This window comes from Salvelinus alpinus, chromosome 2, assembly GCF_045679555.1.
Source record: "Salvelinus alpinus chromosome 2, SLU_Salpinus.1, whole genome shotgun sequence".
Taxonomy (NCBI): domain Eukaryota; kingdom Metazoa; phylum Chordata; class Actinopteri; order Salmoniformes; family Salmonidae; genus Salvelinus; species Salvelinus alpinus.
The window spans coordinates 105,413,852-105,426,512 of record NC_092087.1 but is presented as its reverse complement, the minus strand read 5'-3'; the positions used below and the strand labels follow the sequence as shown (position 1 = coordinate 105,426,512).

General features: G+C 39.9%; 1 protein-coding gene across 1 annotated transcript; it reads right to left on the bottom strand.

The window, feature by feature from the left end:
* Positions 1 to 1,198: 1,198 nt before the first annotated feature.
* Positions 1,199 to 10,979, bottom strand: LOC139547041 (zinc finger protein 214-like). Its single transcript, XM_071356100.1, has 2 exons — positions 10,257 to 10,979; positions 1,199 to 4,553 (listed from the first exon to the last, which is right to left on the bottom strand). The coding sequence occupies exons 1-2, from the start codon at positions 10,735 to 10,737 to the stop codon at positions 3,787 to 3,789; spliced, it is 1,248 nt and encodes a 415-aa protein (XP_071212201.1). The 5' UTR covers positions 10,738 to 10,979; the 3' UTR covers positions 1,199 to 3,786.
* Positions 10,980 to 12,661: the final 1,682 nt, after the last annotated feature.

Sequence of the window (12,661 nt, the reverse complement as noted above, 5' to 3'; positions counted from 1 at the left end):
GATAAAAGTAAATTGCACATTTGTCTAAGGAAATATGAGGTGTTTCATGAAATGTTTTGTAAAAGGATAGTTCATTAAATTTCAATATTTTCCTAATGTTCTTGTGCTTCTTTACACCAAAACAAAGGAAAGACATGATATTTTGGTTATTTATAGCAGAGTATGGTATAATTTTAATGGTCCGGCCCACTTGACATCTCCCTAGGCCGTATGTGGCCCACGATGCGAAATGAGTTTGACACCCCTGCTGTAACGTAACAAAATGTGGAAAAAAGTCAAGGGGTCTAAATACCTTCTGAATGCAATGTACAAGGCATATATGCTCGGTCTCTAAACATCTCTCACAGCATATATGCTCGGTCTCTAACATCTCTCACAGCATATATGCTCTGTCTCTAACATCTCTCACAGCATATATGCTCTGTCTCTAACATCTCTCACAGCATATATGCTCTGTCTCTAACATCTCTCACAGCATATATGCTCGGTCTCTAACATCTCTCACAGCATATATGCTCGGTCTCTAACATCTCTCACAGCATATATGCTCGGTCTCTAACATCTCTCACAGCATATATGCTCTGTCTCTAACATCTCTCACAGCATATATGCTCGGTCTCTAACATCTCTCACAGCATATATGCTCGGTCTCTAACATCTCTCACAGCATATATGCTCGGTCTCTAACATCTCTCACAGCATATATGCTCGGTCTCTAACATCTCTCACAGCATATATGCTCGGTCTCTAACATCTCTCACAGCATATATGCTCGGTCTCTAACATCTCTCACAGCATATATGCTCGGTCTCTAACATCTCTCACAGCATATATGCTCGGTCTCTGACATCTCTCACAGCATATATGCTCGGTCTCTAACATCTCTCACAGCATATATGCTCGGTCTCTAACATCTCTCACAGCATATATGCTCTGTCTCTAACATCTCTCACAGCATATATGCTCTGTCTCTAACTGTGCATCTCTGAGCTAAGGTTAACTCAATCATTTAATGCTAAGACATCAATTGCAAGATATTAGCTCCTTGTTCCTCAAGCCTTTTAATAATTGCATAATGGTAAACCTAGACACTTGCATCTTATAGTATTCTGAGTGGTGACGATAGGCTCACAACCATGGCTATATACACTGGATTCTGTTATGGGCCCCATAGCATTCACATGGTAATGGAGTCAGATTGATGAATGTAGTTTATTATTAATATTCAACATCATTATTACACATCTACAGTGCCCTCCACTAATATTGGCACTCTTGGTAAATAAGAGCAAAAACAGGCTGTGAAAACAATGTATTTGCTGTTTATCCTCTTGGTGTTTCACTCAAAAATATTCACACAAATTGAACCTTTAATCGAAGTAAAATGATTGGGGAAAAAAATACATGTGAAATATTTTTCTACGAAACATGTGTGCCACAATTATTGGCACCCCTAGAAATGCTTGAGTAAAATCTAACTGATGTATATTCAAATTCACATTTTATGTTTTAAATTGACTAGGAACCCTTCGGTGGTAAGCCATGACTTCCTGTTTCACTGGGGTATAAATATGAGGTGACACACAGGACAAGTTCCCATAGCTCAACGGTTGAAAAATTCCCATTTCCACAATAAGGGCAATAATTAAGACGTTTAAAGCAACTGAAGATGTTAACAATGGGCCGGAAAGAGGATGTGTGTCTATATTAACTCCATGGACAGTGAGGAGGATGGTTCGAGTGGCCCAAAACATCTCCAAGGATCACAGCTGGAGAATTGCAGACGTTAGCTGGGTCTTAGGGTCAGAAAGTCTCCAAAACTACAATCAGATGCCACCTACATAACCAAAAAATTGTATGGGAGGGTTGCCATAAAAAAAAAGCCTTTGCTGTCATCAAACAAAAACCTCAAGCGCCTACAGTTTGCCAAACAATACTGGAACTTTCAATGGGACTGGGTTCTATGTTCAGATGAGACCAACATAGAATTTCAATGGGACTGGGTTCTATGTACAGATGAGACCAACATAGAATTTCAATGGGACTGGGTTCTATGTACAGATGAGACCAACATAGAGCTTTTTGGAGACAAACACCAGAGGTGGGTTTGGCGTAGACAGAAAGATATCCATGCAGAAAAGTACCTCATCCCCACTGTGAAGTACGGTGGTGGATTTTTGATGTTGTTGGTCTGTTTTTCTTCCAAAGGCCCTGGACAACTTGTCATGATACATATTATCATGGACTCCATCATGAACCAGCAGATATGAAATCAAAACCTGACTGCCTCTGGTAGGAAGTATAAACTGGGCCGTGGTTGGATCTTCCAGCAGGACAATGATCCAAAGCACACTTCAAAATCAACACAAAAATGGTTTACTGACCACAGAATAAAGGATTTCAGTGTAATAAAGGACTGAATATATATTGAGACGGACCAAGATTTGTATTGCTTTTGCACATATTTGTTCATTGGTTTTGATAGAGTCTGTTGATTGGTCGGTGGTTAGGTTCATGTGTTTTACAATATGTTCAAATCAAATCAAGCTTTATTTATAAAGCACATTTCAGACCTGGATGCAACGCAATGCTCTGCTTCACAGGAGGAAAACTAATACGAACGATAAAAACTACACAACATATTTACTACACAACAAACACAAGAGGATAAAAACTCATCAATAACAAAAACTGAAAGACTAGTGAGCATTCTAAGGAAATGACATTGATTAAAATAGTAAGAATAGGATGTAATATCCAACCAGAAATATAAGCTTGTTTCATTGTTAATAAAACAATTTAATTGAACCAAAAAATTGTCAGTTGGTTGCATAAATAATTATGATTACTAAAATGTTACATGAAATGTAAATATGATGAAATATCAAAACAGAATGTACACCCCTTTTAATATGTATCGGCAGTAATTCACTTAATGTTGAGGCATGGAATAATAAAAAATGTAAATGTTGAAAAAATACCACTTTAAACTTTAAAAATCAACAACGTAGATTGGATGTCAGGGCAGTCTTCTTTTCAACAACATTTTGCTAGGTGGGAGGAGCCCAATGTCAAAACACAGTTTTAACGTGTCCAAATCAATAACCAATATGCAGAAGCAGTTTGTGATATATTGAAAACCTAAACATAAAATGTACTATCTACACAAACACAACAGTAAACATATTACTTGTAGTTTCACGTCCTGTTAAAACTAACAGCTCAAACACCACACAGAATATGGGAATAATGTGTACATCACTGTTCAGAGGACACTTTGTAGAAAATAGCTAGCTACATTTTGAAGTGTTGCATTTTGATTCAAGTGGGTCGCCAACGTGGTAAGTGTAACGCAACACTTTTTGTTAATCACATAAATAGTCATCTTTCATTTCAGATCCTTAATTTTTCCCCTGATGAGGCTAATATCCATATCACGCTGAAATCAATAGAACAGGGGGCAAATGTTTAGAGTTCTACATTGTGACATCATTAAAATACTCCTACTACAATGTTAAAAACATTCTACATTGTGACATCATTAAAATACTCCTACTACAATGTTAAAAACATTCTACACTGTGACATTATCGTAATGATATCATGAAACAACTCCCTCATATATGTATTTTACCAGCGTATCTCTTTCCACATCGTTCACAGCTAGGAGGTGTCTCTCCTGTGTGTGTTCTCTGGTGTGATATCAGGATGTTTGGCTGAGTAAAACTCTTCCCACATTGATTACAGCGACGACAAGGGTTCTCTCGTGTGTCCGCTGGTGTATAGTCAGACTTCTAGATGTAACACATCTCTTCCCACATTGATCACAGCTATAAAAGATTTCTCTCCTGTGTGTGTTCTCTGATGTACCTTCAGCAAGCTTGAGTGATTAAAACTCTTCCTACATTGATTACAGCTATAAAGTTTCTCCCCAGTGTGAATTGTCTGGTGTAACTGTAATGTATATAATTTTGAAAAGGTCTTCCCACAGTCGGAGCAGCTAAAAGGTTTCTCCCCTGTGTGTGTTGTCTGGTGTGTTTTCAGGCCGCTTCGAACATTAAAACCTTTCCCACATTGATCACAGCTATACGGTTTCTCTCCTGTGTGTGTTCTCTGGTGTATAGTCAGACGGCTAGATGTAACAAATCTCTTCTCACATTGATCACAGCTATAAGGTTTCTCTCCAGTGTGTGTTCTCTGATGTATCTTCAGGCAGCTTGAGAGAGTAAATCTCTTCCCACATTGATCACAGCTATAAGGTTTCTCTCCTGTATGGATTCTCTCATGTCTTTTTAGGTCTGCTGAAGAGGTGAATCTCTTCCCACAGTCAGAGCAGTGAGCTGTATCGCCTGTGTGAATTCTCTGGTGTACTTTAAGTGAATCTGATCTTGAGTAACTCTTCCCACAGTCAGAGCAGGGGTGAGACTTCTTCCCTGTGGGTTTCCGCTGGTGTTTCTTGAGGAGTTCTGATGTGGAGAGGCTCTTCTCTGACTCGTCAGCTTCATGATGTAGTTGAGGCTCCCCAGAGGATCCACGATAGTCATGTCTCTCTCCTGTGTGAACAACAAAGTCAGACAGATGGTTAAAGACCCACAACAGCAGAAACACACTGTTTATATGAGCTAAAAGGTGATGCCCATGATGTTGTACAACAATGTACATCTGTAATGAATATTTAAATGCTTTTATAAACTTAATTTGACAATTGTCTTAATATGTCAGTCAGTGATCAACAACAGTCATATTTTGTCTTGTTTTTTTCACTTTAGTAGTAAAGTTGATGACTCTAGGCTAGAATATAGTCCCATTTCTGTGCTACAATTGCCACAAGAGGGGAGATGCACATGCAATATCTTGCAGAAACTCCTCCCTGCTAATACAGAAACCACTAGTTATGGATGTAGTATATCTGCAATGAGCAAAAGTGGTGAGCGAAGATTTTAGTTTTTCACAATGTTATTCTGCATATTACCACACATAATCAGAGCAAGATCAGGATGCTACTGAAGGAAACTCACATTAACCTCTGTGTCTATTCACTAATTCCCCACCGTGGGGGAAACCTCAGGGGAGTTCTCAAAGGCCGACAGCAAAAATAGTCTCCATTTCCAGGACGCTTATGAGTGGACTGGAATGCAAGGCTCGCTTGAATCTCCTGCTTCATATAATGTTTGTGCCATCGTCGCAAATCAGCTGCTTTCTACATAAAAAACACTTCAACTTCAACCAGTAAAAAAACAAATATCTTAGCAACTCAAGAAATAATCAAAACAACAATTGTAAGCCTATGAGAACCCCCCAGAAAAGTTATTTAGAAGTAATAACCCGGTCAATCTAGACTGCTGAATGGTCCCAGATGGTGAACAGTTTATTTAGAAGTAATAACCTGGTAAATCTAGACTGTTGAATAGTCCCAGATGGTGTACAGTTTATTTAGAAGTAATAACCTGGTAAATCTAGACTGTTGAATGGTCCCAGATGGTAAACAATTTATTTAGAAGTAATAACCTGGTAAATCTAGACTGTTGAATGGTCCCAGATGGTAAACAATTTATTTAGCAGTAATAACCTGGTAAATCTAGACTGTTGAATGGTCCCAGATGGTGAACAGTTTATTTAGCAGTAATAACCTGGTAAATCTAGACTGTTGAATGGTCCCAGATGGTGAACAGTTTATTTAGAAGTAATAACCTGGTAAATCTAGACTGTTGAATGGTCCCAGATGGTGAACAGTTTATTTAGAAGTAATAACCTGGTAAATCTAGACTGTTGAATGGTCCCAGATGGTGAACAGTTTATTTAGAAGTAATAACCTGGTCAATCTAGACTGTTGAATGGTCCCAGATGGTGAACAGTATATTTAGAAGTAATAACCTGGTAAATCTAGACTGTTGAATGGTCCCAGATGGTGAACAGTTTATTTAGCAGTAATAACCTGGTAAATCTAGACTGTTGAATGGTCCCAGATGGTGAACAGCAATTATTTTCCCTCACGGTGACCGCTGTACTTGTTTATGACGTGACTCTGAGTCATCAGGTTGCCATGGGCTGCATGGGGTGTTTTGGTCTCTCCTATTTCAGTGGCTGATAATACAGGGGGCGATCCAGGATTGGTCCATTTTAGTTGTAAACTGATGCTATACTGTATATGAGTCTTTCTATTAATAAAGAGGACAATGTGGGACATTGGGATCACATTTCTAAATGATGGGAAACTAAAACACATTTCATGCAGTTCCACATGTGAACTCACAGGGACAGAAGACTATATACACTGAGTGTACAAAACATTATGAACAGCTGCTCTTTCCATGACAGACTGACCAGGTGAATCCAGGTTTAAGATATGATCCTTATTGATGTCACTTGTTAAATCCAGTCCAAATCAGTGTAGATGAAGGGGGGAGGAGACAAGTTAACCCCCTAGAGTCGATGTGTTCACACCCACTGAAACGTAATTAGTATAATACTAAAATCACCATCAGAATCTGTGTGTCTAAGCTACAGATATCTGTGTCTGTATAGAGGCTGCATCTCAATCCACTGCCGATATCAGCCTTCCTCACCGAAAGGTGGCAGAGCCACAGATATCTGTATCTGTATAGAGGCTGCATCTCAATCAGTTGCCGATATCAGCCTTCCTCACCGAAAGGTGGCAGAGCCACAGATATCTGTGTCTGTATAGAGGCTGCATCTCAATCCACTGCCGATATCAGCCTTCCTCACCGAAAGGTGGCAGAGCCACAGATATCTGTATCTGTATAGAGGCTGCATCTCAATCAGCTGCCGATATCAGCCTTCCTCACCGAAAGGTGGCAGAGCCACAGATATCTGTGTCTGTATAGAGGCTGCATCTCAATCCACTGCCAATATCAGCCTTCTTTACCGAAAGGTGGCAGAGCCACAGATATCTGTGTCTGTATAGAGGCTGCATCTCAATCAGCTGCCGATATCAGCCTTCCTCACCGAAAGGTGGCAGAGCCACAGCGGTGTTGTAAACATCAGTCTTCTCACGGGGAAAACAAACGTTTGTAGCGTCCAAACAGTTTGGGCTCCAACACTAATATGATCACCTACATTGTTTTGCTTTAGGAAGCCCAGAAACCTGACAAGACTGGTCTGAAGGTAGTCCGGTACCAGTCTAATAAATTAATGGAAGTCTACAGTATATAGAAGTTGCTTGGTGCCTAAAAAAGGGGTTTAATATGTGTTAAATAAAATAGTTTAGTTTTCAGTTTTTTGGTTATTCATTGTTTTAAGCCTACAACATGTTTAAACTTTCAGTCTGGTAGATAACATTAGTGTTATGATACAGCACACTGGCTGGCTCATGTTTGGGTCTGTGTGTGGATCTGGGAAGAGGGGTGTGTCTGTGGCAATCCACTGACGTTTGGCGTGCAGCACATTGGCAGTGCTTGCTGGGACTTGTAGTGCAGCGCATCGCGGGCGGTATGGAAGCAGGCCAAACTGAATTGACAACCCAAATAATTGTGCGGGTCGGATAGAAATGTGTCACGGGCCGGATTGACACGTGCTCTAGATAGTCTGTTTCCCCAGTCATCTGTAATAACAATAATAATTCACAGACAGTGATGATGTCATCTCACAGGGACTTACAGTTTGTTGCCATCTTGCTGCAAGTCTCTTTCAGGACATCCACCTCTCCCTGGGAGAACTGCCAACTGTTCTTAATATGGTCTTGGACCTCTCTGGTCAGATCGTCCCTTCTTTTGTTAGTTGAGTCCACCAGTATTTGGACAAGGCTCTTGAAGCTATTTTCCTGTTGCTGTAACGATTGCTCGTAGACATATTTTTGTTGATGTAAAAGATCACGTACCTGTCATAGTTAGACACTGTTCTCTCCATTCCTCCAACCCTTCTTTAACTTTGGGCGGCATGATGGATGCAACGTAGGCTAACGCTGGTACTCCACATAATTCCAGCCAGCACAGCTCATAAAGCCAATCGCAACAAAGAGCAAGAATTGAAATATCCACAAGCACATGATTTACTGAGAGCAAACGCGTCAAGGGATCCAGATTTAACAGGCTAGTAAACAAACGCGTCAATGGATTCAAATTTAACAGGCTAGTAAACAAACGCGTCAAGGGATCCAAATTTAACAGGCTAGTAAACCAAAATGTTTTAAATTAAAAACTTTTCAGAAAGTTTCAAAATGTTCCAAACATCTAACGCCCGTCTTACAGACTGTCGACCAATTGAGTTCTCGTTGCCATGCTGCGTCACGTGGTTGCTAAGCTAATAGTCATGAAACCCCCTCTAAACACCAGTCAAGAAACATGCCTTTTATCCTCGAAAGTACATAATGTCACGATTTCAAAGCTATGAGTTAATTATCTCACATCCATTAAAATATATTGTCCATCTTATTCCCGTAGGCTAATTCATGCTAATGTTATTAAGAATGTTATTAAGAATGGAAAGCAGACGTTTTATGGACTCCTGACCAATTGTGCTATTTTGTGTATTTTCTTTACGCTGATCACAACTTTTTTTGTACATAATGTTTCCACCATTGTTTCTTATGACCGAAAAGAGCTTCTAGACATCAGAACAATTTTCACGAACCTTGATTTGGACGAGGACTTCTACTTCAATGAGTCATGAGTCAGAGGAGAAAGACATATTGATTTTCCCGGACCAGGCCCAAATCCCTGAAACTCGAAGAAGGCGCTATAGAGGCTGGCACCCTGATGAGACTAGAGTGAATAAATCACCTCTACCCTCAGTTCTATTGGCGAATGTGCAATCCCTGGAGAATAAACTGGACGAGGTCCGTTTGAGACTCTCCTATCAACGGGACATTAAGAACTGTAATATACTAATATAACATAGCTGCTTCTCAGAGTCGTGGCTGAACAAGGACATGGATAACATACATCTAGCTGGTTTTTCTATATATCAACAGGACAGAAGGGCAGAGTCCGGTAAGATCAGGGGGGACTAGAGGGAAAAGAAACACCAGATCACTTTTACTCCACTCACAGAGACACATACAAAGCTCTCCCTCACCCTCCATTTGGAAAATATGAACATAACTCTATACTCCTGATTCCCACTTATAAGTCAAAACAGGAAGGTACCAGCTCAATAAGGAAATGGTCAGATGAAGCGGATGCTAAGCTACAGGACTGTTTCACTAGCACAGACTGGAATATGTTCCGGGATTCATCTGGTGGCATTTAGGAGTTTACCACATCAGTCAACGGCTTCATTAATAAGTGCATCGACGATGTCGTCACCACAGTGACTGTACATACATACGTATGTATTTTGGACTGTTCGACGAAAAAAATCTTGGGCGACCAACAGCCTTTCGACTGAACAATCGTCCAGACGACTAAATGGGGTCAGCCATAATAGCTATTGATTCTTGAAGAATTTAACTTAGAAATGTCTCAAATGTTTCAACTGTATTACCCCATCAGAAACCAAAACATAAGCTTGTATAACCCCACTGTTTGTAAAAAAACACTGTAGAGCCTCGGAATCTGGACAAAACTAATTATGACCTTATGGATAGCCAGTCCTTGTATTCATAGTGTAGTGAATTCAGGGGGTAGCCCTGATCTGAACTCAAACCTGGGTCCAGCGACTGTCAAGCCAACACCTTATAACTGTTATGCCAAGATGTCTGAACTTCTTGACGATGTCGCTAGGTGTTGAGTTAGGGTTGCTACAATAGCTTTCTCTATGAATTTGAGAGTGGTTATATTTCTCCAGCCCCCATCCCTCAGCTGTTTACCAAACCAAGTCTCTGGACATGCATTTTGTTGCTGTTTAAATCCTAGGTTGTCCCTTTAAAAAACCACATCCATCAATCAATCAATCTGCAGTTCAACCAATAACAAAGCGTCACTCTGCTACTGTTTTGGTAATAAGATGATGGATGGGGCTGGAGAAATGTAACTACTCTCAAATTCATAGACAGACCTATGGAGGCAAGGACTGACCATCCATGATATCAGCATTATAGTTTTAACTATGTTTTGAGGCTATACAGTGTTGGTTTACATTGTTTCTAAACATTGGACTAAAAAAAAGCTTATTTGGGGTTCTGATGGGGTACAACAGTTGAACTAAGCTCATGAGGCATGTGTTATATTCTCCAAGAATCAATGGTTATAAATAAATAGTCTGAATATGGATGTATCAACTTCAGATTTCCCCTTTAACACCACACATCAGTTCAACAACTGCAGAGTTTGTGACTCTGTTTTTAAGACAGTACTTACTAGTGTCAATCAGGGCACGGCTTTTCAAAACCATTTTACGGCTAAATTCATCATTAGCACCATTGGATGCCTTAAGATGCCTTTGTGAAACCGGCCCCAGATATCCAGTTTCCTCCTCTTCTTCTTCCTCCTTTTTCGATGTGACAGTCATCTCCCCCTCCTCTTTCACTCCAAAAACGTTCTCTTCCTCCTCTTCTTTTACAGTAACATCCTCTTCCTCTTTCACTCTGAACGGGTCTTCCTCTTCTTTCACCGTAACATCTCTCCCTTCTTCTTTAACAGTAACATCCTCCTCTTCCTCCTCTTCTTTGACTGTAACATCCTTCTCCTCTTTCATTCTGAACGCGTCTCCCTCTTCTTTCACTGTAACGTCTATCTCTTCTTCTTTCACAGTAACAGCTTCACACTCTGCTTGTTTTGGTATTGTAACAGCCTCCTCCTCTTTTACGAGTTCTTTCTCCGTCCAGCAGACCTCTTTCATGGTCGGGAATGCTAGCTAGCTAGGCTAGTGCTAACTTAACAAGCCAGCTAGCTGACTAATAACAACGTAAAAATTCGAATAAATTGGATAACGAACAAGACGACAGAAGTGTGTTTAAAACACAGTGTCTGATATAGGCGAAAACGTCTAATTTGTTCGGCTATTTTGGCTAGCAAGCTATCGAGGTGGCTGACTGACTGTTGCTGTTGTTGAAAGAAGCGTTCCGTCCACGAGATTATACGTCACACTAGCAGCGTTACCTTAAACCTTCACATCGCCGTCTGCTGACTGGAGTGGGTAACGCTGTTGAGTAAAACGTATATGTTATTTTCAGACAACAAGTTAACGGTTAGGAAGCATTCGTTTTTACCCACCAATGTAACAACACTGTGGGTAAAATGCAATATTTCGCAACGTCATATTGATCTACTCTGTACTACGGAGTTCGTGTGCTTCATGTTGGTTTGTTTATAATATTGAGAAAGATCTAGTGAAACAATTTTTTTTTCCCACCTTTATTTAACCAGGTAGGCTAGTTGAGAACAAGTTCTCATTTGCAACTGCGACCTGGCTAAAATAAAGCAAAGCAGTTCGACACATACAACAACACAGAGTTACACATGGAATAAACAAACATACAATCAATAATACAGTAGAAAAAAATCTATATACAGTGTGTGCAAATGAGGTAGGATAAGAGAGGTAAGGCAATAAATAGGCCATAGTGGCGAAGTAATTACAATGTAGCGATTTAACACTGGAATGGTAGAATGTGCAGAAGATGTGAATGTGTAAGTAGAGATACTGGGGTGCAAAGCAGCAAGTTAAATATATAAATACGGTATGGGGATGAGATAGATTGGATGGGCTATTTACAGATGGGCTATGTACAGGTGGAATGGTTTCATTGATAACATCTGTTGGAAAAAAGTTTGGATGTTGCTACACACATACCTACTTATTAACAAAGTGAAGGAAGTTTCTTTTTAAATTGTTCATAAATAATATCCTGCCAACCACTATATGAAGTTTAAAAAATATATACATTCAAATTGTACCTTTTGTAATGACCAGGCAGAAACAGTGTTGCATCTTTTTTTGCCCTGTATTCATGTAAGGAATCTGTGGGAAGACATCAGTAGGTTTATAATGGAACACATTTATGAAGATGTTACACTATTGTGGAGAGATGTACTGCTTGGATTCTTTACTTATGATAGAAATAAGTTGAAACAATTTTATTTAATTCATTAAATTATTATTTTGGCCAAATTTCATTAAAAAGCTGTTAGAATGATAACTGTGTATATGCCCCTTAATCCTTCTGTAATGTGATATGATACCCCCTATCCCCGCCCCCAGCCCAAATGTCCTTTGTATATTCTTTATTCAAGCTGGCTAACGTCCACCACACCTCATGCTCTTCACAGACTGTGTGGCCAAATATTTTTTTATAATTAACCCATGATAGCCCAGAGCCTGTCGTTTCCAATGGAGGCAAATTAATCCTAGTGGATAGAACAAGCGAGGAAGTGGGCAGAGCCAAGCAGGAGCAAGAGAGATCCTATTGGTGCGTTCTACAATTTGTTTGCATATTTTCGTTAGGAAACGCCTACTGTGTGAAGTGCGCGTGTGCAACAACTCAATACTCAACTTGCCCTCCTTGTAAACAAACTTTGGCAAATGGTAAAGTCTACCAACGTAGTCCACTCTATTTGTTACAGATTCTAGTTATGGAAAAATAAAACTGTATTGAGATCAAACGTTTCATCGAAATGAGCAGAATGTCGGCCAGAATCCATCTCGCTCTATCCTCTACCACTGGGCTTCCTCTCATCACCATATTTGGTAGTGGGTGTGTAATAAAGGCCGTCCTGCTCCTCTCCTCTCTACCTACCAGTCCCTTCAGTCCCGTTAGTTTGGC

Excerpts from the sequence above, each read along its gene's own strand:
- LOC139547041 (XM_071356100.1), bottom strand. The coding sequence starts at position 10,737 with ATGAAAGAGGTCTGCTGGACGGAGAAAGAACTCGTAAAAGAGGAGGAG. Across the intron at positions 4,554-10,256 it reads CCGTGCCCTGATTGACACTA|GAGAGAGACATGACTATCGT; the intron begins GTAAGTACTGTC and ends TTGTTCACACAG.